This window comes from Heteronotia binoei, chromosome 15, assembly GCF_032191835.1.
Source record: "Heteronotia binoei isolate CCM8104 ecotype False Entrance Well chromosome 15, APGP_CSIRO_Hbin_v1, whole genome shotgun sequence".
Lineage (NCBI taxonomy): Eukaryota > Metazoa > Chordata > Lepidosauria > Squamata > Gekkonidae > Heteronotia > Heteronotia binoei.
In genome coordinates, this window is record NC_083237.1 from 16,772,961 (window position 1) to 16,799,500 (window position 26,540).

Consider the following 26,540-nt stretch of genomic DNA (forward strand, 5'->3'; position numbering starts at 1 on the left):
ACATCAGCTCGCTTGGCTTGGAGATGGGATTTAGAGACAAATGCCTTCTCCAAGCTGGCTAACAGGGTGGGGGGGAAGGGGTGGGGGCTTTATTTGCCTGCCTGCCTGCCTTCCTTGCAGCTCTCAAACATCTGACATTTATTCTGTGTGGCTCTTACATTAAGCACGTTTGGCCACCCCAATAGATTTTGCTTAACCTTCATAGTGCTTAACTCAATTTTTGGGGGCTGAGTCTCTCCCCCCCTCTTTTTTTTTTTTTTTTGTCTGGCCCAAATGAGCTTCGTGACCAGTGGGACATTCGAACTCACATCCCTCTGCCTCTAGCACAAACTGCTATATTTCATAGTTGGGAGAAGAGAAAGCTGTACTTTAATTTGTCTTTTTCCCCTTTACAGTCTCCAGTCTTTTCTGCTCTGGCCATGAGCGGGTTCAGTCTTTCTCAGGTCAACAGTGACTTTTCTTTCTATCACTTCCTGTGAGTCAGTTCTTCCGCCTTGACCACCTCCTTCCACTGGCAATGAAGCCTCGTCGGCTCTTCATAGCTGTGAAAAGCTTCTCGGGAGAAGCCAAGTCAGGCGGGGAGGTGAAGGTCTCTAAAGGCAGCCTCCTGCGTCAAGAAGATACCTCCAGGGCCTCCTCAGAGGGGCATTTCTGGGCCAAGGTCTTGGACATGGAAAAAGTGGTCCGAGTCTCTTTTTCCGCTGTTCGGGAACTGACCGGAACCCACGCTGGGCTCTTGGAAGCTGTGACCAATGGAGAAGAACGCCTGGGACTTTTCAGTCAAGAGCGGCTGATGCGGAGGCTGAGCTCCCTCCAGAAAGGAGACCCAGTGCGGGTCCAGATCACTTCTGCCTCTGGGCAAAAAGTTCAAGGCATTGTCCGATACCGGGGGCCCATAGAGAAGAACAAGCGGGATACGAGCATCATCTTTGGGGTAGAGCTGGTGGTAAGTTAATGGCTCAGATGGGGAGGTTATAGCGTCTCCAATCTGTTAACCGTTTGGTTGTTTGCAACAAAGTTCCTAAGATTCAGCAGGACTTTCGGGGTGAAACAATTTCTTTGTCTTAAAAAAACACTCAAGTTTCTAGTCCTTGATATGTTAAAAGTTTGACGCACATCCTTTTGCTGTCAACTCAAAAAGTAGATAGCCCCGTGGCACAGAGTGGTAAAGCTGCAGTATTGCAGTCCAAACTCTCTGCTCATGACCTGAGTTTGATCCTGGTGGAAGCTGGGTTCAGGTAGCCGACTCAAGGTTGACTCAGCCTTCCCTCCTTCCGAGGTCGGTCAAATGAGTACCCAGCTTGCTGGGGAGAAAGTGTAGATGACTGGGGAAGGCAAGGGCAAACCGCCCCGTAAAAAGTCTGCCGTGAAAATGTCGTGATGTGGCGTCACCCCAGAGTCGGAAACGACTGGTGCTTGCACAGGGGACCTTGACCTTTTTAACTCACAAAGTTGAATTTTTGCTCACAAGACTCGACAGCTTACAGAGCATTGTCCACCACCTGTCTCAGAATCCTAAAGGTGTCCACAGGGTCAAAAATGTTAGGGACCCCCGCTTAAACAATGCATATCTAACCTTAGAAAATCCCTGCCACAGAATGCATCAGTGCCCAAAAGCTTAGATTTAATGGACTAACCACTCCCCCTGACCTTTGCACCCCCTTTTTTCTGTTCCCCCCCCAAGGGTTCCGCAGCTGGGAAAGGTTTCACCGATGGCTCCTTCAAAGGTCAGAAGTTCTTCTCTTGTCAAGAGAACTGCGGGGTCTTCGTACCTGTCAACCGCATTGAGCCAGATGACTCGGTGAAGGGCATCTCTCCAGCTCCTTCCAGAGGCACTGCCAGGGAATGCACAAGGATCCAGCTGACATCTGGAGATCCCTTGTCGTCTCCCGGGCTGGAGGTTGGGGACCGTGTTTCCTTCAAGATGGAAGACAGCAACCCAACGGGCACTGTGGTGTACTGCAACTACCTGCCCAAGAAAATGGAGACTGGGGTGTTCGTGGGGATACACCTGGTAAGAGGCATCCAATTTCCTCCTTCGTCTTATGCTCAGTGCCTCCCTGAAGGGGAGATCAGGTTGAAGAAACCCATTTCACAGGTCTCTAGAAGAAGAGCCAGTGTGGTGTAGTAGTTAAGCATGCGGACACTTATCTGGGAGAACCCGGTTTGATTCCCCACTCCTCCACTTGCACCTGCTGGAATGGCCTTGGGTCAGCCATAGCTCTTGGGAGTTGTCCTTGAAAGGGCAGCTTCTGTGAGACCTCTCTCAGCCCCACCCACCTCATAGGGTGTCTGTTGTGGGGGAAGAGATTGTGAGCCAGAGCCACTCTGAGAGGCTGAGATTCAGAGTGAAGGGTGGGGTATAAATCCAATATCGTCATCTTCTATCTATCTGTGTTAGATATAGGGTTGCCAAGTCCAATTCAAGAAATATCTGGAGACTTTGGGGGTGGAGCCAGGAGACATTGGGGGCGGAGCCAGGAGCAAGGGTGTGACAAGCATAATTGAACTTCAAGGGAGTTCTGGCCATCACATTTAAAGGGACCACACATCTTTTAAATCTCTTCCCTCCATAGGAAATAATGAAGGATAGGGGCACCTCCTTTTGGGGCTCATAGAATGGGACCCCCTGGTCCAATCTTTTAGAAACTTGGGGGGTATTTTGGGGAGAGGTACTGGATGCTATGCTGGAAATCTGGTGCCTTAACCTAAAAAAACAGCCCCCCCCAGAGCCCCAGATACCCGTGAATCAATTCTCCATTATTTCCTATGAGAATAAGTCTCCATAGGAATAATAGAGTTCCCTCACCCCCCCCCCCCCCCCGTTTTCTCTCTCTCACTCACACACATGCTTAACTGTCTCTGGTGCAAGTGGGCAGCCATGTTGGTCTGAAGCAGAAGAACAAAGCAGGAGTCTCTGGTGCCTCCACAACGAGGTCAGGAGGTCTGCTGTTGCTAACCATTCCCCATGAAGTGCTTCCCGCTCCAATTTAAAGGCATACACACATTTTAAAACCGGACCTGTTTGCAGGTCCTGCCCGAGATCTAGAGGTACAGGGTGGCTGTGGGGGAGGAGCTTCCCCCGCTGGCCAGCTGGCTGGGGGCGGGGGGAATCCTGTAAAACCGGGGACTCCCCCACTGAAACCTGGGGATTGGGAAGCCTAGAGAGTAGTAAAATGTAATTTGTCTGTTAAATCGTCCAAAGGGAGGGAGGTTTTTTAGATGCAGAACAATCATAGTCGTCATATCTGAACATGCACCAATTGCCTTATTAACTTATATATCTTAGGGCTACAAAATGTACCACGTGGGCCAAGGGACAAGGTATTTTTTTTCCCACTCACCCGCCAGAAACGTCTTTCAAGGACGAAGCAGAGGCTGTCAAACAAGGAGGGCTTGAAACATATTTTGATGTAGCTTTTTATTTTATTTTATTTTTAAAAAAAACTGAAATAATTGAGGACAGCCTTTCTCTTTGCTAAATTCTTTGCAGAGATCTAATTTTCCAACTGGTTAAGCATCAGAAACTAGCAATAAGGGAATCTATATGTGGGCAGAGGAACACTTTGGAGGCACTGAAAGTGAGCCTGCTAGCTTCCATTCAGAGATGAATTAGTGACTGAGGGAGAGGGTGGTGGTTGGATCTTGGCATTCTCTAACAGGTAATGGCGTGGGATTGGTTCTCTGGTGTCACCTGACCACCAGGGAGGATTTTGGTCTATGGCCTCAGTGTCTTAGCTTGACAACCGCATCCCTTTCTATTTGAATGCAAAGTTATTACCACCTCCTCGCCCGAAAAGCAACTATTGACACACTTAAAACTTATCCCTAGGATAAACCAGTCGGCTCCTGGGATGGTTATTTCAAAGAACGCAAGCTCTGCCATATCCCAGCGCCAGAGTATGGGATTCTCCTGCCAATTTCTAAAGTACAAAAAGGTAAGTCCCATAGTATCTGACTGGGTTTGTGGTGTGTATGAGAATATGCTGTTGTGGAGTTTGCATTGTGTATAAGAATACGCTGTTGTGGGGGCTTTTTTTGCTTCACTGCTATGGTGGGCAGCGTCCCACCCTGGCATGCAAGCCCCCACTGCTGCTCAGTGAAGCAGTGAGCGTAAATTAGGGTGAGGAGACAGGCATTGCATAATTGGCAGCTCTGTGTTTAACGCTGGAAGTGATGTCGTGGCATTGTCTGACACTCTAGGAAGTCCCCAAATCTCTATGGTAAAAACTATAGACATTAGGGTCATTCCTAGAGCACCGTGTGACACCCAGAAGTATCGTTGCAGTGTCGCACAATGCAGGCTTCTGCACTGTCCCATCACTGCACTCAGTGCTCCTGGACATTGTAATTGTCATGATTGTTATTCTGCAGGAGTCGGCAACATTGCAATTTTGCGGCGTTATGAATCCCAGAGCCAGGAGACAACATCAGTAGAGAGCCTCGGCCTCTATGCTCTGTTGTTAGCCTCTCCCAAGAGGAACTGGCTGGCTGCTGCGTGAGGCAGGATGCTGGACTCACTGGACCGTTGGTCTGATCCAGTGCGGCTCTTCTGTTCTTACAGAGAAGCTGTCCAGCGCATAATAAGGCCTTGGTAGGGTTGTTTCTAGCTAGGCTGCAGATTAATCTTCTAAGGTGCATCAACCAGCAGTTCTCAAAGCGTGGGTCAGGAACCGGGGGGGGCTGAAGACTCTTTCGGAGGTGAGTCACAAGGCAAGGTGAAGGAACAGGCCGAGATGGTAGAAAGAGGTACTTGAGGACTCAGGGCCCAGTTCACATTTATCTCTGCTGCAGTGTGCAGAATGGCCTTCAAACGCAGCTTGTTTCTTAGCAAGACCACCCGTTTCCTTCAAAAACGAAAAATAAAAACTAAACTTGGCAAGGACTCAGCGAAGTGGGATTCTCTCGCAAAGGTGGTGGTCGTAGTGGGAAACGTGGCATAGAGTGAGTCTGCAAGTGAGTCCCGAACAACAGGGGTGGGATTCTAGCGGGAGCTCCTTTGCATATTAGGCCACGCCCTCCTGATGTAGCCAATCCTTCAAGAACTTAGAAAAAAAGAGCCTTGTAAGCTCTTGGAGGATTGGCTACATCGGGGGGGGGCGTGGCCTAATATCCAAAGGAGCTGCTGCTAGAATTCCACCCCTCCCGAAGAATACAGTAAGATTCCGAGTGGGCCCCGGATTGACAAGTTTAAAATCTCCAGCTCAGGGTTTGCATATTTGGTTTCTCTTTCCCGCTTCTGCTACTCGTGACAAAGCTCTGGGGCCTCTAACCCTTCTGACCACTGGAGATCCCACCCCGCCGTTCTTAGCCTAGGAGGTTGGATTGGGTGACGCCAGGGCCTTTTTTGTAGCAGGAACTCCTTTGCATATCAGGCCACGCCCCCCCTGACGTAGCCAATCCTCCTGGAGCTTACAGTAGGCCCTGTACTAAAGGCCCTGTGAGCTCTTGGAGGGTTGACTACATCAGGGGGCGTGGTCTAATATGCAAAGGAGTTCCTGCAATAACAAAAAAGCCCTGGTGTTGCCCACACAGAGAATCAGTCCTGAGGACTACAAACTGGCCTTTAAAAAAAAAACAACTCATAAATAAGGCTGCTCACTGCCAAACTAGATACTTCTGAGAATTGATTCACATAGATAGGGCTGGTATGGTTTAATGGAAAGGGTGTTAGATTGACATCAGAGAGATCCAAATTCTACTCCAAGAGCCAGTTTGGTGTAGTGGTTAAGTGTGTGAACTCTTATCTGGGAGAACCGGGTTTGATTCTTCACTCCTCCACTTGCAGCTGCTGGAATGGCCTTGTGTCACCCATAGCTCTGGCAGAGGTTGTCCTTGAAAGGGCAGCTGCTGTGAGAGCCCACTTCAGCCCCACCCACCTCACAGGGTGTCTGTTGTGTGGGGAGAAGATAAAGGAAATTGTAATCCGCTCTGAAACTCTGATTCAGGGAGAAGGGCGGGGTATAAATCTGCAATTCTTCTTCATCGTCTTCTTCATCATCATCATCATCTCAGTACAATATTAGATCTCACTGGGTGCCCTTGTCCAGTCACTGGCTCTCAGCCTATTTCAGGAGAAGAAGAAGAGATTGGATTTATACCCCACCTTTATCTGGAGGCTCGAAGTGACTTGCAATCTCCTTAGATTCCTCTCCCCACAACCAGTGCCAGCCCTAGGGGGCATGGCACTTCAGGCAGGCTCCCTGCCCATGAACCCCTCCCGCCCTCCCTCTGCAGCGCCGCACTCCGTCGTGCCCCTCCACGGTCAATCAGAGGAGCACGCCGCAATGAGGATTGGCGCTACCGGCTTTGAGGCGGCCGGCACCTGAGCGTTCATTGAAGAGAGCGCTAGAGAAGGCTTCTCCCCCCTCCTTTCCGGAACCAGAAATGAGGGGGATTCGAAGCCTACCCAAGCTCCCTCTTCAAAGAACGCTCAGATACCGGCCTCCTCGAAGCCAGTAGGGCCGATCCTCGTCGCGGCGTGCTCCTCTGATTGTGGGGGGGGGGGGGGGGGCGGAGCGTGGCGGAAGGGTAGGGAGGGGGTGGCAGAGAGGCAAATTTAGGCATTCGTCTTGGGTACTGGGAGGGGAGAGCACAATTCGGCGCCCCCCCTCCCGGCGCCCTAGGCAACTGCCTAGTTTGCTTAGTGGGTGAGCCGGCCCTGCCCACAACAGGCACCTTGTGCGGTAGGAGGGGGTGAGAGACCTCTGAGAGAACTGTGACCTACCCAAGGTCACCCAGCTGGCAGCATGGTGGAGGAGTGGGGAATGAGACCCCGTTCTCCAGATTAGAGTCCACACTCATAACCTCCACCAAACTGGCTCTCTCCGCTAGGTTGATGTGAGAGGGGGGAAACGGAACAAACAGAGTCCCGTGTGCCACCCTATGTTTTTTGGAGGAAAGAACAAAATGAAAACACGGCAGTAAGTTTATTGAATTATCTTTCCCCCTTCTACAGAACAGCCGGACAGAAGCCCTGAGGGGTTGGACAGCAGTTCCTCCCCACCCACCTTGGCCTCCTTCGATTACCCCTCCCCCTCGTCCATCCGGTATCCCCCAAAGATGGAGGGGTGTTCCCCCAAGGAATCGCTGTTCCCTTCCCTTGCCTTGGAGAAGCGCAAAGGCGGGAACGGTGCGGGGAACAAGGAAGAACAGGAGGCAGGCGAAGAAGATGAGGAGGAAGAGGGTGAACAATACAGCCACTATCTCCTGGAGATCAACTCCATGGTGGAGGTGAACGATCCCCCGATCTACGGGGTGATCCGCTGGATCGGGGATCTGCCTGACATGGATGAAACAATTGCTGGTCTGGAGCTGGTAAGTGCAATGAGGCGGCAGGGCTGAGCAGGCCTTCCTTGCCTTGATGCTTAACTCGCGTTGTCAGAAGCAACGTTCCGTCAAAGCTGTGGAGTCGTGTGAGTAAAAATCCTACTCGTGTGAGGGATTGATGTTTGATTTGTGAACTGCTGCATCAATGAGTTTGCTCTGGGGCCATTTTCCCTGAGCGAAGACAAAAAGATGTGTGAGCCAGAGGCTAAAAAACTGTGAGCTGACTCACACTAACTCAGCTTAGAAGGAACACTGGTCAGAACTCAAAAGACTTTTTTGGGTATTTTTGTGTTTGTTTGTGTGTGTGTGTGTGAGTGTGCCTGTGTGAGTGTGTGTGCGCACCGGGAAGTCATGGTGACCCCCGGTGTCTGATCCTTACTGGGGGCTTGGATATTCAGAGAGGTGACTGAATGAAGCCTGCCCCTGACTTCCCGACTGCTGGTATTCCAAGGACGTCTCCCATCCAAGGTCATCCCATCTAAGCCCTGCTTAGCTTCTGAGATCTGATGAGATGCGGCTTGCCTGGGCTTATCCAGGTCAGGGCAAGACTTGACTTTTTTTTTTTTTTAAATTATTTCATGCCTCCAGAAAATGCATTCCCTGAAGTTTTTTTTTGTTGTGGAGGTGACCTGAGCGTTCTGACTGCTCCTTTAAGATCTGTAAGCAGCCCAAGTGAAACACAGATAAGGGTGGCAGAGACACAAAATAACGCTTCCGTGTCTAAATTAGTCTCAATTGTGCTTCTGAAAGCTAACGCCAATAAAGTTGTTGTTGTTGTTGTTCAGTCACACAGTCGAGTCTGACTCTTTGCGACCCCATGGGCAAAATCACGCCGGGCCCTCCTGTCTTCCACCATCCTCCAAAGTCTGCTCAAATTCGTGTTGTTACATCAGTAACGCTGTCCAGCCATCTCATCTTTTGCCATCCCCTTCTTCTTTTGCCTTCTGTCTTCCCAGCATCAAGATCTTCTCCAGGGAGTGCTCCCTTCTCATTTGGGGGCCAAAGTATTTGAGCTTCAGCTTCAGCATCTGACCTTCCAGGGAACAGTCTGGGTTGATTTCACTTAGGACTGACTGATTGGATCTTCTTGCAGTCCAAGGGACTCTCAAGAGTCTTCTCCAGGGAGTGCTCCCTTCTCATTGGGTGGCCAAAGTATTTCAGCTTCAGCTTCAGCATCTGACCTTCCAGGGAACAGTCTGGGTTGATTTCACTTAGGACTGACTGATTGGATCTTCTTGCAGTCCAAGGGACTCTCAAGAGTCTTCTCCAGGGAGTGCTCCCTTCTCATTGGCTAGCCAAAGTATTTGAGCTTCAGCTTCAGCATCTGACCTTCCAGGGAACAGTCTGGGTTGATTTCCCTTAGGACTGACTGATTGGATCTTCTTGCAGTCCAAGGGACTCTCAAGATTCTCCTGCAGCACCACGCTCACACAAAAAGTATAACTGGCCTTATCAAAATATATTTACAGCAAACGAAACATCAGCAGGAGAAGAGCCAAACCGCAGCCCACTCACAAACGAGCAAGACATCTCTTGCTGCAGTCATCGAATGAAAAACAAGCATATGCAATTCTGCCCTCAGAAATGTTGCGTGTTTTTGAAAATCGGGGCTGTGACTGAAAATGTGGGATGAGTGTGATGCAAGGACACAAGAGGTTGTAGCTTCCCCATGAGGAAAGGCTATAGAGTCCGGGACTTTTCAGTTTAGAAAAGAGATGACTAAAAGGGAGGTGGGGGACATGATAGAGGTTTATAAAATTATACATGGGGTGGAGAATGTCGACAAAGAGAAAATGTTTCTCCCCCTTTCAAAATGCTGGTCTCAAGGGCATCATCCTGTGAAGCGGATGGGCGGTAGGGTCAGGACGTGCAAAAGGAAAGACTACTTTACACAGAGAGTAATGAAAATGAAGAAAGGTTAAAACACTTGGGGCTCTTTAGCTTGCAGAAACGTCGACTGAGGGGTGACATGATAGAGGTTTACAAGATGATGCATGGGATGGAGAAGGCAAAGAAAGAAGAACTTTTCTCCCTTTCTCACAATACAAGAACTCGTGGGCACTCCATGAAATTGCTGAGCAGTTGGGTTAGAATGGATAAAAAGGTGATTTACACCTGGAATTCACTGCAGCAGTTGTGGTGGTGGCTACAAGCATAGCCAGCTTCAAGAGGGGATTGGATAAACATCTGGAGCAGAGGTCCATCAGTGGCTATTAGCCATACTGTATTGTGGGAACGCTCTGTCTAGGGCAAGTGATTCTCTGTATTCTTTGTGCTTGGTAGGGGCAACAGTGTGAGGACTTCTAGTGTCCTGGCCCCACTGATGGACTCCTGATGGCACCTGGGTTTTCTGGCCATTGTGTGACACGAAGTGTTGGGCCTGGTCCAACGTGGCTTCTCTTATGTTCTTATGTGACACAGAGTGTTGGACTGGAGGGGCCATTGGCCTGATCCAACGTGGCTTCTCTTATGTTCTTATGTGACACAGACTGTTGGACTGGGTTTGCCATTGGCCTGATCCAATGTGGCTTCTCTTTTATGTTCTTATGTGACTCAGAGTGTTGGACTGGATGGGCCATTGGCCTGATCCAACATGGCTTCTCTTATGTTCTTATGTGACACAGAGTGTTGGACTGGGTGGGCCATTGGCCTGATCCAACATGGCTTCTCTTATGTTCTTATGTGACACAGAGTGTTGGACTGGGTGGGCCATTGGCCTGATCCAACATGGCTTCTCTTATGTGACACAGAGTGCTGGACTGGGTGGGCCATTGGCCTGATCCAACATGGCTTCTCTTATGTTCTTATGTGACACAGAGTGTTGGACTGGGTGGGCCATTGGCCTGATCCAACATGGCTTCTCTTATGTTCTTATGTGACACAGAGTGTTGGACTGGGTGGGCCATTGGCCTGATCCAACATGGCTTCTCTTATGTTCTTATGTGACACAGAGTGTTGGACTGGGTGGGCCATTGGCCTGATCCAACATGGCTTCTCTTATGTGACACAGAGTGCTGGACTGGGTGGGCCATTGGCCTGATCCAACATGGCTTCTCTTATGTGACACAGAGTGTTGGACTGGGTGGGCCATTGGCCTGATCCAACATGGCTTCTCTTATGTGACACAGAGTGTTGGACTGGGTGGGCCATTGGCCTGATCCAACATGGCTTCTCTTATGTTCTTATGTGACACAGAGTGTTGGACTGGGTGGGCCATTGGCCTGATCCAACATGGCTTCTCTTATGTTCTTATGTGACACAGAGTGTTGGACTGGGTGGGCCATTGGCCTGATCCAACATGGCTTCTCTTATGTTCTTATGTGACACAGAGTGTTGGACTGGGTGGGCCATTGGCCTGATCCAACATGGCTTCTCTTATGTTCTTATGTGACACAGAGTGTTGGACTGGGTGGGCGATTGGCCTGATCCAACATGGCTTCTCTTATGTTCTTATGTGACACAGAGTGTTGGACTGGGTGGGCCTTTGGCCTGATCCAACATGGCTTCTCTTATGTTCTTATGTGACACAGAGTGTTGGACTGGAGGGGCCTTTGGCCTGATCCAACATGGCTTCTCTTATGTTCTTATGTGACACAGAGTGTTGGACTGGGTGGGCCTTTGGCCTGATCCAACATGGCTTCTCTTATGTTCTTATGTGACACAGAGTGTTGGACTGGAGGGGCCTTTGGCCTGATCCAACATGGCTTCTCTTATGTTCTTATTTGACACAGAGTGTTGGACTGGAGGGGCCTTTGGCCTGATCCAACATGGCTTCTCTTATGTTCTTATGTGACACAGAGTGTTGGACTGGATGGGGCATTGGCCTGATCCAACATGGCTTCTCTTATGTTCTTATGTGACACAGAGTGTGGGACTGGAGGGGCCATTGGCCTGATCCAACATGGCTTCTCTTATGTTCTTATGTGACACAGAGTGTTGGACTGGGTGGGCCGTTGGCCTGATCCAACATGGCTTCTCTTATGTTCTTATGTGACACAGAGTGCTGGACTGGGTGGGCCATTGGCCTGATCCAACATGGCTTCTCTTATGTTCTTAAATGTGGAATTTGCGGCAGAGGATGTAGTGATGGCCACAGGAATAAGCAGCTTTAAAGAGGGATTAGGGAGGGATTTAAAGAGGGACTAGATAGACTCATGGAGGATAAGTCTATCAGTGGCTACTAGCCCTGGTGACTGAGGGGGAACCTCCATGTTCAGAGGCACTAATCCTCTGAATCCCAGAGCCAGGAGGCAATGTCAAGGGAAGGTCTTGGCCTCTCTGCCCTGTTGTTGGCTGTCCAGAGGAACTGGTTGGCCGCTGTGTGAGGCAGGATGCTGGACTATAGATGGAACATTGGTCCGATCAGGGCTTTTTTTTGCAGCAGGAACTCCTTTACATATTGGGCCACACCCCCTGATGTAGCCAATCCTCCAAGAGCTTACAGTAGAGCCCTGTATGCTCTTGGAGGATTGGCTACATCAGGGAGGTGTGGCCTAATATGCAAAGGAGTTCCTGCTACAAAAAAAAAGCTCTGGCTCTTCTTACATTCTTGCGTCTGCTTTGTCTGCTTCTCAGGAGGAGCCGCTGTCTTCAGGCTGCACAGACGGACAGTACAGAGGGATCCGCTACTTCTGTTGCCCCCCCCAACAAGGCCCTCTTTGTCAAGTTGCGTCGCTGTCGGCCCGACTCTCGTTTCGGCACGGAGCAGAATCTGGAGAATCCCGTTTTGCGATGCAATTCCTTAGGTATGGCACACACTTGGGAGGGCAATGAGAGTTTGAAACCTTTTCGGTTTGTTTGGTCAGCGATTCTCAAACTGTGTGATGGGAGACTCCCGGAAGCATCACTGTTATCCAGAAAGTGGGATTTATCCTTGAGCCATGTCCAGCTGGACAGAGAAGATGGGATGCCAAGAGATAATACCCCATCCATTAAGGGAGGATTCTTGCCTGTAGCACGAGGAGCTTGACTTAGCAGCTTTTGAGGCTGGAATGTTTAAATAAGAGCCACTATGGTCTAGGGCAGGGGTGGCCAAACTGTGGCTCAGGAACCACATGTAGCTCTTGCATACATATTGTGTGGCTCTTGAAGCCTCCACTGCCCCATTGGCCAGGTTGGAAAATGCACTTAAAGTTAAAGTTTGCTTTCCTTCCTTCCTTCCTTCCTTCCTTCCTTCCTTCCTTCCTTCCTTCCTTCCTTCCTTCCTTCCTTCCTTCCTTCCTTCCTTCCTTCCTTCCTTCCTTCCTTCCTTCCTTCCTTCCTTCCTTCCTCCCTCCCTCCCTCCCTCCCTCCCTCCCTTCCTTCCTCCCTTCCTCCCTCCCTTCCTCCCTCCCTCCCTCCCTTCCTTCCTCCCTTCCTTCCTTCCTTCCTTCCTTCCTTCCTTCCTTCCTTCCTTCCTTCCCTCCCTCCCTTCCCCTTCCTTCTTCCCTCCCTTCCTCCCTTCCTTCCTTCCTTCCTTCCTTCCTTCCTTCCTTCCTTCCTTCCTTCCTTCCTTCCTTCCTCCCTCCCTCCCTCCCTCCCTTCCTTCCTCCCTTCCTTCCTCCCTTCCCCTTCCTTCCTTCCTTCCCTCCCTCCCTCCCTTCCCCTTCCTTCTTCCCTCCCTCCCTTCCTTCCTTCCTTCCTTCCTTCCTTCCTTCCTTCCTTCCTTCCTTCCTTCCTTCCTTCCTTCCTTCCTTCCTTCCTTCCTTCCTTCCTTCCTTCCCTCCCTCCCTCTCTCCCTGCTCTCAAACATCAGATATTCCTGTCTTGCTGCTCTCAAACATCTGATGTTCATGTCTTGAGGCTCTCAAACATCTGACATTTATTCTGTGTGGCTCTTACATTGTGCAAGTTTGGCCACCTCTGGTCTAGAGGATAGAGTGTGGGACTAGGAAGTGGGAAACATGTCCAGATCTTCATGCTGCTTAGTATGGTTTTCCTTGCAAGGATGTTATAATGACAAAATGGGAGCGATGCGTGCTTATCCTGAGCGCCTTGAATAGAACAGTGGGCACTGGATCTGTTGTATCTATTCCCTGCAGACTCTGGGCAAATGATGGGATTAGATGGGACAGTGAAAATGGTTTCCCCTGGATTTGGATCTAGGAGAGCTCAAACCTTTTGCACGAATATCATTACACTCTTCTCCCACCAGATTTCCGTGTGTATGCCAGTGCAAAAGTGGAAGAGGACACTCCGCCACTGCCATTGGGCGATCGCGGTCTAGAGCAACTCTTGGGATGGAAGAAAGGCATCCAGGGACACTGCAATTCCTGTTATCTGGACGCTACGCTTTTCTGGTGGGTGCAAGCTGTGGCGGAACAGGCAACCACTGGAATTCCTGAATTCAGGAACTTTGCTTGGTTACAAGCTATACGGGTGCAGGTTCCTATACTAGGTGTGTCTTTTAGAGTGCCTGGTAGGTATTGTAGACTCTTGTGAAGTCCAGCATGCTAACAGTGACAGAGCCTTTGATTAGCAGCTTTCCCCACATGGATCCAGAAGGCTTGTCCTATTTAACCCGACCTTCTTCAAAGTCCCGTAGGTATCCACAGCTTGTTGCTCATCAAAATTGGCCACAGAAAATGTGCTTCTGCAGTTAGAGCTCAGTCTTCTCCCATAAGTCTAGACTACTGTAATGCCCTCTACGTGGGGCTGCCCTTGACTCTGACTCGGAGACTGCGGCTAGTGCAGAACGCTGCGGCACGGTTGGCACGGAGAGCCAGTTTGGTGTAGTGGTTAAGTGTGCAGACTCTTATCTGGGAGAACCGGGTTTGATTCCCCACTCCTCCACTTGCACCTGCTGAAATGGCCTTGGGTCAGCCATAGCTCTGGCAGAGGTTGTCCTTGAAAGGGCAGCTGCTGTGAGAGCCCTCTCCAGCCCCACCCACCTCACAGGGTGTCTGTTGTGGGGGAGGAAGGTAAAGGAGATTGTGAGCCGCTCTGAGACTCTTCGGAGTGGAGGGCGGGATAGAAATCCAATATCTTCTTCTTCTTCTTAATGGGGCTCCCTCGATGGGAGCACATTCAACCAGTGTTGAAAGAGCTGCACTGGCTGCCTTTTGTGTACCGAGTCTGTTTCAAAGTGCTTGTATTGACCTTTAGAGCCCTATATGGCCAAGGACCTGTCTATCTACGAGACTGCCTTTCCCCATATGTTTGCCAGAGTGCTCTGCTTTTGGGAACTCAAAATTTGTTGTCCATCCCCAGACCAAGGGAGGCCAGACTAGGCTCTACACTGGCCAGGGCCTTCTCAGCAGCAGCACCAATGCTGTGGAATGCTCTCCCTGAGGCCATAAGAGCCCTGCGGAATCTCTCCCAATTCTGCAGAGCTTGTAAAACCGAACTTTTAAAACAGGCCTATAGTAACTAGTGGGAGAAGGCTGCCGCTTCTATGCTGCTGAGCAATTCCACCAGAAGGACCACCAACAGATAAACAGAAGATCTAAAACAATCTGATCTGCCTATGTTTTAAGATTCTGTATAGCACCAATATTTTGTCTGAAATTGTAAATTGTTTATGTTTTTATCATTTTAATAATGTAATTGAGATTGTTGGTTTTATTATGACTGTTAGCCGCCCTGAGTCTGTTTTTGGAATGGGTGGGATATAAATTGAAGGTAAATAAATAAATTCCCTGCACCCAACCAATGCTTCTCTTCATTCAAAACTGGATACAGATTCCTTTGTTTGTTTGAATTTTTGGCTGCCCTTCCCGAAACCGGGCTCAGGGCGGTTCATGTCTCAATATTCGTCTCTCTCTTTTGCTGCCAGTATGTTCACTTTCTCCTCGGTCCTGGATTCGATGCTGCTCCGTCCAGCAGACAAGAACGACGGGGAGTCTTACACTGAGATACGGGACCTGCTGAGGACAGAGATAGTCAACCCTTTGCGCAAGTGAGCTTGTCGAATTTTCACATCCGGTGCCATTAATAGAACATCCCTTGTTTTCTTCCGGGAGCAAAATATAGCCCTGGAACTTTGATGTGTACTGAACTATTGTGCTAAACCAGGGGTGGCCGAACTGCAGCTCGGGAGCCACATGTGGCTCTTTCACACATATTGTGTGGCTCTTGAAGCCCCCACTGCCCCATCAGCCGGCTTGGAGAAGGCATTTGTCTCTTTAAATCACTTCGCCAAGCCAGCCAGCAGCTTGGAGAATGCATTTAAAGTTAAAGTTGCTTTCTTTCCACCTCCCTCTTCCCCATCTTCCTTCCTTCCTTCCTTCCTTCCTTCCTTCCTTCCTTCCTTCCTTCCTTCCTTCCTTCCTTCCTTCCTTCCTTCCTTCCTTCCTTCCTTCCTTCCTTCCTTCCTTCCTTCCTTCCTTCCTTCCTTCCTTCCTTCCTTCCTTCCTTCCTTCCCTCCCTCCCTCCCTCCCTCCCTCCCTCCCTCCTCTCAAACTTCTGATGTCCATGTCTGAAGGCTCTCAAACATCTGACATTTATTCTATGTTGTTCTTATGTTAAGCAAGTTGGCCACCCCGTGCTAAACCACAGCACTGACGGGCATCAGGTGAGTACAGGAACCAGTTTGAATGTAGGATCCCAAGTGATAAAAGATAACCTCTAATGTCATTTTTCTGCCGTGTTGCTCCAGAATTTTTACTTCAGAATACTGTGAGTTTGTGGATGTGAAATGAGCAAATTTGCATGTACTAATTCATAAAATCATAAAGTTGGACGGGACCTCCAGGGTCACCAAGTCCAGCCCCCTGCACAATGCAAGAAATTGACAAACCCCTCCCCCTAGATTCACAAGGTCAGCATTGCTGTCAGACGGCCATCTAGCCTCTGTTTAAAAACCTCCAAGGAAGGAGAGCCCGCCACCTCCCGAGGAAGCCTGTTCCACTGAGGAACTGCTCTAACTTTGTTTAACTAATAGGAAAAAATACTTGTTTAACTTATATGATAAGCTATGAGCTGTACATGATGGTTACTTTCCTTCTGAGGCCGCTGAGGTGTTTTCATGTATACTGAATAATGTAGTTTCAGTCCACTTCAGTGGCTCTTTGAAAGTGGATCTTCCAATTTCATACAGTAAAGTCCAGTTGCAAAGTGGGTTGAAAATGCATCATTTAGTCTGTGTGAAAGCACCCCAGAACTGTTCTTCTCCCCCCACCCCCCACCCCCCCCAAAAAAATCCAAAGGTAAATCTGGAGGTGATGCAGTTGTTGGTTTTCCTCCCCTCCTCTCTGGGTAGGAATGGCTATGTCTGTGCCACCAAAGTCATGGCTCTGCGGAAAGTTCTGGAAACTGCTGGGCATTCTTCAGGCTTCACCAGTGAAGAGAAAGGTTGGTGGAAAGTGTGTGTGTGCACGTGAGAGAGAGATAGTGCGAGAGGGTGCAGTTTGGGCAGCTGTAGAAAAGAAGAAGAAATAAGAGGAAGGGAAGGTCAAATTTGTTCAACTGTCACTGTGCACTTCTCCAGCAAAAGGATTAAAGTCTGAAGTATTTCTGACATTTCAGCACTTGAGATACGAAGCATTAGCCAAGATGAGGCGATTCATAAATTTTAATGATGATGATAATATCCCAACTGCTACTGATGGAGTTACCAGATGCGGCGTAGGAGCCAATGAGGTCCCTGCATCATGCCTGAATTCAGCTCTCGTTGGGAGAAAACAAACCAAGTTGTGCCGAATTTGTATTGTTGTTTTAAAAATATATATATTATTCCTGTAGCAGCTAGTTTGAAGTGGTATTTACAGAGTCAGGCAGGGATCCCCATTTAGCCCTGAAGCTCCTTGGGAGACGTCGGGCCTGTTGTTTTCTCTCAGCCTAGTTTACCTCATGAGATTATTGTGAGGGTATAATGTTCACCAGCCTGAGCAACTTGGAAGGAAGGGTAGGGTAATAAAAAAGCATAAATAGATATTTTGAAAGCTGTATTGGTTTACTAGCAAGTCGTCAGGGTGGGGCTGTGGTTCACATCTGCTTGGCAAGCGGAAAGTTCCAGTTCAATCCCTGGAATTTGCAGTTAAAAGGACCAGGCAGCCGGTGATGTGAAAGACCACGGCCTGAGACCCTGGAGAGCTGCTGCCAGTCTGAGTAGACAGTACTGGCTTTAATGGACTGATGGTTTGATTCCATATAAGGCAGCTTCATGTGTCCGAGCAGGGCTGCCAAACTCCAGGCAGGGCCTAGCATTCTCCTGAGATTCTGACTGCTCTCTAGACCACAGAGATCACTTCCCCTGGGGAAACAATGGCAGTTTCTGAGGGCAGGGTGTATGGAATCACATCCCCATAGAACCCCCTCTCATTCCCCAAACTTTGTCCACAAATCTCCAGGAATTTCACTACCTGGAGATGGCAACCCTATCAGCAAAATACAAATGGCATTAATTAATAAGGGATATGACTTTGTGAGTGGGCTGTAGCAACTGAGTTGTAAGAGCCTGTGCCGATGATAGAGTGGTCAAGGAAATGAGGAGCTAGGATGTGGCAAGAGTGGGGTGGGGTGGCTGGTGTGTTTGAATGAGAGGCATTGGTGAGGACCAGGCCGGCCCTTCCCTCCTCTGGTGCCACGTCCTTGTTTCTTTCTCACACAGACCCAGAAGAATTTCTCACCCTGTTGTTCCGAGTCCTGAAAATGGACCCGCTCTTCCAGATTCGGTAAGTGACTCTGAAGCTGGAAGGGAAAAATGTTTGTTGGGCGATGTTGGGCCTGTTGTTTTCTCTCAGTCTAATTTACCTCACAAGATTATTGTGAGGGTATAATGTTGGCTGTGCCCTCCAATTCCTGCCCCATTTTCCTCAAAAGTTACTTTTACGACACCTTGCTAGCAATGTGCTTTTAGAATCACCAAAAACAGGACATCAATGTTTCCCACACCTTTTATGGATCCTGGCCAGGTGTACCTGGCTCCATAGGTTCTTAGAAATTCCCAAAGAAATGATACAAGTGTTTCAGGGTTACTTACAAGGATATATTAAATTTATTTTATTTTTATTTATTTGCATTATATTTATATCCCGCCCATTCCATACAGACTCAAGGCGGCTAACAGCATAAAACCGACAGTAAACAAAACAATATTAAAACAATCAAATAAATAACAATGGTGCTACTTCAGGCAGAGCATATAATATTTTCTTTCTCACACGCACAGATCCTGGGCAGTTAGTAATCAAAGCGCTATGGATCCAGATGTGGTGGCAGCCCTCTCCCATTAGATGTTATATGCCATCCAAAACAGTTCAGTCTTGCAGGCCCTGCGGAACTGCGATAAATCCCGCAGGGCCCTGATGGCTTCTGGAAGGGTGTTCCAAAGAAGTATTGGGGCCGCAACCAAGAAGGCTCTTGCTCTGGTGGAGTTGAGCCTAGCCTCCTTTAGCCCAGGGACAGCCAGAATATTTTGAGAACTTGATCGCAGGGCTCTCTGGGGAACATGTGGGGCAAGGTGGTCCCACAGATAGGTAGGTCCTAGGCCATATAGGGCTTTGAAGGTTAACACCAGGACCTTGAAACGGATTCGGTTCGCAACAGGCAGCTAGTGCAGTGCTCTCAGCACAGGCTGAATGTGCTCCTGACAAGGAAGCCCCATTAGTAGCCTGGCTGCAGCTTCTGAGTCTGAGTCAAGGGCAGCCCCATGTAGAGAGCATTGCAGTAATCAATTCTTGAGGTGACCAAGGCATGGATCACCATTGCTAAGTCGCTGCGCTCAAGGTAGGGGACCAACTGCCGTGTTCACCGAAGATGAAAAAAAGCAGCTCTGGCAGTGGCTGCTACTTGGGCCTCCATAGTTAAGGAGGACTCCAAGAGCACTCCCAAGCTCTTAACCTTCGACGCTGGCATCAGTGGCGCTCCATCGAAGGCTGGTAGAGGAATTGCCCTTCCCGGGCCGCTGCGACTTAGATAGATAACTTCCGACTTCGTTGGATTCAGCTTTAGCCGACTCAACCTGAGCCATGATACCACAGCTTGCAGCGCCAGGTCCAAATTCTCCAGGGCGCAGGCGGACTGGCTACCCATCAATAGATACAGCTGGGTGTCATCCGCATACTTATGGCAACCCAGCCCATACCTCCTGGCCATCTGGGCAAGGGGGCCCATATAGATATTAAACAGCATTGTGGAAAGAAGTTCCCCCTGGGGCACCCCACAAATAAGTGGGTGTCTCTGAGACATCATTTCCCCAATCGCCACCCTTTGTCCCCAACCTTAAAGGAAAGAGGAAAGCCACTGTAAGGCAGACCCCTGTATCCCCACCAGCATGTAACAAAACCTAGCAGAGTTTGCTTTTAGTGCAGAATTACACACAGTCTCTTAACCGGGCATATTTCTACTCAGTATCTTGTTCATTGGGCAGTGGCTTATATTCCAAAACGTTTATGTGGGCAGAGGTGATCTTAGCCTACATAGGGAAGGCTGGGAATGGTGGCTCCCGTTGGCTGTAACTCTTGTCTGCTTTTATCTCCTTTATATTCTTCATCCCTTTCATTCCCCACAGCCCCCATTCATGTTAGCATCTCCCCTTCTCATCCTCTTCTCTCCCCTTCCGTTCCAACCAAGCTCGGCTGGGAAGGACCCCCACGGCTGCATTTTCTACCAGATCTTCACCGAGGAGCACCTGACCCAGGGCGTGCCCACTGTTCAGCAGCTCCTGGAAGGGTCCCTCGTCACCGCAGACCTCAAGTTCACGGAGGTGAGATCCAAATCCAGAAGGACGGTAGGATCAGGGCTTTTTTTTTGTAGTAGGATCTCCTTTGCATATTAGGCCACGCACCCCTGATGTAACCAGTTCTCCAAGCTGTTTGGGACAGCTTCAGGGAGGGACGGTGGCTCAGTGGTAGAGGATCTGCTTGGTAAGCAGAAGGTCCCAGGTTCAATCCCCGGCATCTCCAACTAAAAAGGGTCAAATAGGCATGAAAAACCTCAGCTTGAGACCCTGGAGAGCCGCTGCCAGACAATGCTGACTTTGATGGACCCAGGGTCTGATTCAGTAGAAGGCAGCTTCATATGTTCAAGAGCTTAAAGGTAAAGGTAGTCCCCTGTGCAAGCACCAGTCGTTTTCGACACTGGGGTGACGTTGCATTCACAACGTTTTCACAGCAGACTTTTTACGGGGTGGTTTGCCATTGCCTTCCCCGGTCATTATACTTCCCCCCAGCAAGCTGGGTACTCATTTTACCGACCTCAGAAGGATGGAAGGCTGAGTCTACCTGGAGCCGGCTACCTGAACCAGTTTCCGCTGGGATCGAACTCAGGTCATGAGCAGAGGGCTCCAACTGCAGTACTGCAGCTTTACCACTCTGTGCCACGGGGCTCTATTGTCCAAGAGCTTACAGGGCCCCATACAGTGAAAGAATCTGTACATGCCCCATTGGTGAGGTGAAAACACTGGAACATATTCTTATTCGTTGTCCCCTCTATAAGGAAGTTAGGGACAAGACAATTCTCCCTATTTTGGAACAGTATAAGGTGCTAACAGAAAAGATATCTCTGGGGAAACTGCTGGTTGATGAAATACCAGTAATCACTAGAGTGACAGCTAGGTTTTGCGCCCAAGTCATCAAACAGAAGAATAGTTTTAAATCATAGGAGCGTTCTCCTTTGCTGTAGACTTTGTGGAGCTATTACAAATAACTACTGCTGTGTACTAAACTTGTATCTACATTTTAATGCTATTGTATTATATGGACATGTATTTTAGTAGTATACCTTTGACAGATTTGTACTTTTTATTACTGATAGATTTGTGTTTTTTACCTGGTCTATGACTGTTATAATAAACAGTGAGTCAACTGAGCTTACAGGGCCTACTGTAAGCTCCAGGAGAATTGGCTACATCAGGAGGGTGTGGAATAATATGCAAAAGAGTTCCTGCTGCAAAAAAAGCCCTGGGTAGGACCATCATTTTGCCCACAACCTGCAGTATCTTCACTTGCTCTATCCTGTAGTCCATGGGGTTTGGTAAGCTTCTTATGACACTGGAAGCAACAGTGTTAACAGAATGGAGCTGCTAGATCTGACTCCGTGGTTTCTGTGACAACTCAGTAGGAGCAGTGCATGAGTGCCACAAAGTTGTCCATCGACAGACAATCACCTATTCTTTCTCCCCTCTTTGCTCCCTGGCAGGCCCCCTCCTGTCTTATCCTACAGATGCCCCGGAACGGAAAGAATTTCAAGGCCTTCCGCACCATCCAGCCTAGCCTGGAACTTGACCTCACTGACCTTCTGGAAGACAGTAAGGAAAGAGATTGAAGGCGGTACAAAAGCCTTCTGGGGATTTGTGGGGAAAGAGGGCAGGTTTCATGGTGAGGACACTGGTGCTGGGCAATCAGTCCTGTGCACAGCCAAGCTTCTCTCTCCAAGGTGTAGAGTTAGGTTTTTTCAGAATGGTATCTTTGGATGGAAGAGCTCCATGGCGCAGAGTGGTAAAGCTGCAGTACTGCAGTCTGCTCACGACCTGAGTTCGATCCCAGTGGAAGCTGGGTTCAGGTAGCCGGCTCAGGTTGACTCAGCCTTCCATCCTTCCGAGGTCGGTAAAATGAGTACCCAGCTTGCTGGGGGGGGGGGAGCGTAGATGACTGGGGAAGGCAATGGCAAACCACCCCGTAAAAAGTCTGCCGTGAAAACGTGAAAAAACAATGTCACCCAAGAGTCGGAAATGACTGGTGCTCGCACAGGGGACTACCTTTACCTTTTTTATCTTTGGATGGAGTGCAGCAAGACTGCTTCCGTGTTACTGCTCTAAACGAATTAGGTGTCTTTGGTTACTGATACCCTTGTTTCTTCGACTGACCAGAATGTGTCTGACTGATCCATTTGCAGCACCTCGGGAGTGTTGTATCTGTCAAGGGCTGGCTGTGATGGAGTGTCTGGATTGTTACGGGGATCAAAGCTTTGGCTTCAGACACATCAAACAGTTCTGCAGGACGTGCAGCCAGCAGGTATGTTGCTTGGGTGGCTTCCTCAGTGAGTTAGACCCCTCCTGCATTGAGGAAGGGCCCCAGTCATGTGACTACCGGTGTCTTCTCTAAGCTGAATTAGCGTGAGCTAGTTCACAGATTTTTAGCCTCCAGCTCACACATTTTCGTCGTAGCTCAGGAAGGATGGCCCCAGAGCACATTAATTTATGCAGCAGCTCACAGCTTTAATGCCAGTCGCTCACAAAGTAGAATTTTTGCTCACAAGACTCTGCATTCCCTCTTAGAGGGAACGTTGGTGACTGTGTACAGAAAGGTCAACCCCAAACACTCAGAAGAAACCTCTGCTATTAGTCTGCCATGGAGTCACCATGACCAGGATAGTAATCTGTGCTATATGCATTAAATATTTGATTTTAAAAAAAAAATGTTGAACATTTTTAAAATGTGGTTTTAAAATCCTGAAGTGAAATCATCTACCTATTTCTGTTTTCTGATCCCTAGTTTGGTGGTGTGGTTTGGAGTGGTGGACTCTGATCTGGAGAACCTGTTCCCCACTCCTCCACATGCAGCCAGCTGCGGTAACCTAGGGTCAGTCACAGTTCTCTAAAGAGAGGTTCTCAAAGAGCTCTCTTAACCCCACCTGCCTCCTAGGGTGTCTGTTGTGGATCTGGGACTCTTGAGCGAAGGGCAGGCTATACATCCAGCTCTTCTTCTTCAAACACAAAAGGAGATCCTAAATTTTACTACAAAAGTTGTTGTGTAACTTTACAACAGCTGCCAGAAGTTTTGCTGCACGCAGAATAGTTTGTTTAGCTTTACCTCGGAGCAGGGCTTTTTTTTGTTGTTGTTTGAGCTTACCATGGCAGGAACTCCTTTGCATATTAGGCCGCATCTCTCTGATGTAGCCAATCCTCCTGGAGCTTACAGTAGGCCCTGGAAGAAGAGCCCGGAAAGCTCTTGGAGGATTGGCTACACCAGGGGTGTGTGGCCTAATATGCAAAGGAGTTCCTGCTACAAGAAAAGCCCTGCCTTGGAGTAACCAGGATGACTTCGCTTCTGACGAGACAAAGCCATGATTCAATAATGAAGAGATTGATTCAGCTCTTAGATCTGAAAATTTGGGGCAGTCAAAAGAAAACCTATGATCCACGGAATTGATTTTGTTGTTGCCACAATTACAGAGTTTATCTGAATATGGAATTAGCATCATGAGTAGCGATCTTTCATAGCACCTACTCTGTGATCCTTTCAACCGGAGACACTGGGGGGTTGAATCTGAGTCCTCATACAGAGCTGAGCCTCTGCCACTGAGCCTCCTCTCGTCTTCTTTTTCATCCTCCCCTCTTTTAATGTTGCGGCACTTGGCTGGCCTTTACAGGTTCACAAGCACCGTAGCCGTCGCTGCCACCAGCCCCGTCCCCTGCACCTGCCCGAGGAGCTGTCCCGTTTGGGCCACCTGCCTGAGGTCATCCCCCGCCAGACCATGCAGCTCTTCGCCGTCCTCTGCATCGAGACCAGCCACTATGTAGCCTTTACCCGCCACGGCTCTGGTATCCACCAGTGGCTCTTCTTTGACAGCATGGCTGACCGGGAAGGTAAGCAGCCACAAGGAGAAGGCCATAGCCTCTTCCTGTGAGGAACAGGAAGTGCAACCCCTAGGGGGAGGAACTATTTAGGGCAGGGGTGTCAAACATGTGGTCTGGGGGCCGAATTAGGCCCCCGGAGGGCTCCTATCAAGCCCCCGAGCATCTGGCTATCATCTGCTTCCTTCTCCCTCTCTCTTGTTTGCTTCTTCAGCACAGGTTGCTTTGCCAGGCTTGCTCAATCGTTCAGGAGCTACAGAGCAAAACCTTGATTTTCTCTATTGGCTAAAGCTCCTCCCTTGGGGAGGAAGGAGGGAGGGAAAGCTTGCTTTAGGCTCTCTTAATTGTACAGCAGAGGTAATGAGCTAAACTTCTCTCCTTTCTAATACAAGAAAAGCCCCAGGGTAACACCAGGCTTAAATACTTAACAACCCTTAAAAGTATTAAAACGTGTATAATTGAGAACAATACGTGAAATAGCAAAACCCACTCTAACAAGGGAAATTCTATTTACAAATAATACAACAAAGTAATACGATATAACACAGTGTGATAATCAACACAAAAGCAGGTTGTTCTTGAGAAGTCAATATCAAGCCAGTCCAAAAGTGTGGCTCAGCCGACGATGTTCTTCTCTGGCCGCTTGAGACTTAACGAAGCAAAGCTGTACCGGTGATCAATAATATCCGGTTTCGGGTAGCCTTAAAGTTTTGTGATTTGCAAAAATCACAGAGCAATGTCCCCGTTCCTGAAATACATTCCAAAAGGGGGGGGAAATGTATTCTAGCTGTTGGGACATCTATTGCCTTCCTCTGGATTGAAATATGATCCTTCTATTCCTAGGCTCACCGTCCTTCCTAATCTTAAATAGGTACACACATGGCCCGGCCTAACATGGCCCAGCCCGACAAGGTCACATTTATATTAGATCGGGGCCTCATAACAAATGAATTCAACACCCCTGATTTAGGGGCTGAAGATCTTATTTGTATGTTCATCTTTTAACTTCTTCCAGTTTGGTGTAGTGGTTAAGTAAGCGGACTCTTATCTGGGAGAACCGGGTTTGATTTCCCACTCCTCCACTTGCACCTGCTAGCATGGCCTTGGATCAGCCATAGCTCTGGCAGAGGTTGTCCTTGAAAGGGCAGCTGCTGGGAGAGCCCTCTCCAGCCCCACCCACCTCACAGGGTGTCTGTTGGAGGAAGGGAAAGGAGATTGTGAGCCGCTCTGAGACTTTTCGGAGTGGAGGGCGGGATATAAATCCAATTTCTTCTTCTTCCTCCTCCATTTCTCTCTTGCCTCCTCACCTGTCCTCTGTGTTGCTTCTTGTGTACCTCTTTTTTTCCTCTTCACTTCGCTATCCCAGATCCTTTCAGTTTCATTCTCTTCTGTTTCTCCTAACCTCTCCCCCTCATTCCTCTGTGTTTCAGGGGGCCTCAATGGCTTTAACATCCCTCGCATCACGGCCTGTTCGGAGGTTGCGGACTACTTGGACATGCCCCCTAAGGAGCTGCAGAGCCTGGACCCCAAATCTTTGGCCCCCTGCGCTCGCCGCCTGCTCTGCGACGCCTACATGTGCTTCTACCACAGCCCTTCCCTCGGCCTCTACAAATAAGCTCCTTGGCTGAAGAGCGCAAGGGGGTTTCAACCAAAGCCATCAGGCCGTGGGGCTGGAAGCCTGGAGTGAGCCTCGCTGTCGGCGCGTAGCAGGAACGGGGGTCTTCAGTCGAAACAGCACGGGCCGGAACACGCTGGAGATGCAGGCTGATGCAGGCAACAGCCACAGACAGAACCTGTTTCTGCTTTTGGTGGGAGCAACCGTATTCTCAGCCCTGACTAAGCCATGACTGTCCCCAGTAGGCTGAAGCAATAGAACAAAGCAGCAGACAAGTGGCGCCTTTCAACCTTTCTGGACCACCTACCTGGGCTGGGATTGGGAGGCACCGTTCTGTGGTGGTTCCAGTCCTACCTGCGGTGGTGCCACTCAGCCCCGTAGCCATGTCCCCTGTGCTCTTGAACATCTAAATGAGCTTGCTGGTAAAGTCATCCAGAGATTGGGGCTGGGTTGCATCCAGCTCTTATATCATGCTTCCAGCTCATCCCAGGAAGGTTGTAGGAACCATGAACTGGTGCCTTGAGGCTGTTTTGGAACAGATATGGGCTAATAAACTGAAGCTTAATCCTGACAAGATGGAAGTGCTACTGATGGGATGACCTGGGATTTAATGTATCACCAGTTCTGATTGAGGTTGCACTCGCCTTTAAGCACCAGGTGCGTAGTCTGGTGGTGCCATTGGACCCAGGGCTAGTGCTGGAAGCTGAGACCCAGAGTGCCTTTTACCAGCTTTGACTGGTTAGCCAGTGGCAGCCTTTCCTGAGCAAAAAAAAAATCTGGCCACTGCTGTGCATGCCCAGCTTGTATCTAGATTAGATTACTGCAATGGCTCTACATGGGATCACCCTTGAAGAGTGTTTGAAAACATCAGTTGGTACAGGATACTGCAGCCAGGATGCTGACTGGAGTGGGTCTTAGGGACTGTATCACTCCAGTCTTGGCCCATCACACAGGCTTCCATAAGAACATAAGTGAAGCCATGTAGGATCAGGCCAATGGCCCATCCAGTCCAACACTCTGTGTCACACAGTGGCCAACCCCCCCCCCCCCCCTGCCCAGGTGCCATTTGTTTCTGGGCAAAACTGAAGGTCTGAGTCTTGACCTTCAAAGCTCTATATGATTTGGGACCAACATACCTAAGGGACCATCAACTCTCTTTGC

The 26,540-nt window shown here is 49.2% G+C and overlaps 1 protein-coding gene across 1 annotated transcript; it reads left to right on the top strand.

The window, feature by feature from the left end:
• The first annotated feature begins 494 nt into the window (after positions 1–494).
• On the top strand, positions 495–25,397 carry LOC132584498 (ubiquitin carboxyl-terminal hydrolase CYLD-like). The gene is given in 15 exon segments (XM_060256389.1): positions 495–946; positions 1,685–2,014; positions 3,833–3,938; positions 6,959–7,317; positions 11,905–11,967; positions 11,969–12,074; positions 13,463–13,607; positions 15,083–15,205; positions 16,508–16,599; positions 17,858–17,921; positions 19,822–19,954; positions 21,388–21,496; positions 22,084–22,202; positions 23,560–23,776; positions 25,195–25,397. Coding segments are annotated over 15 exon segments (2,580 nt in total). The 5' UTR covers positions 495–517; the 3' UTR covers positions 25,380–25,397.
• The last annotated feature ends 1,143 nt before the right edge of the window (positions 25,398–26,540 follow it).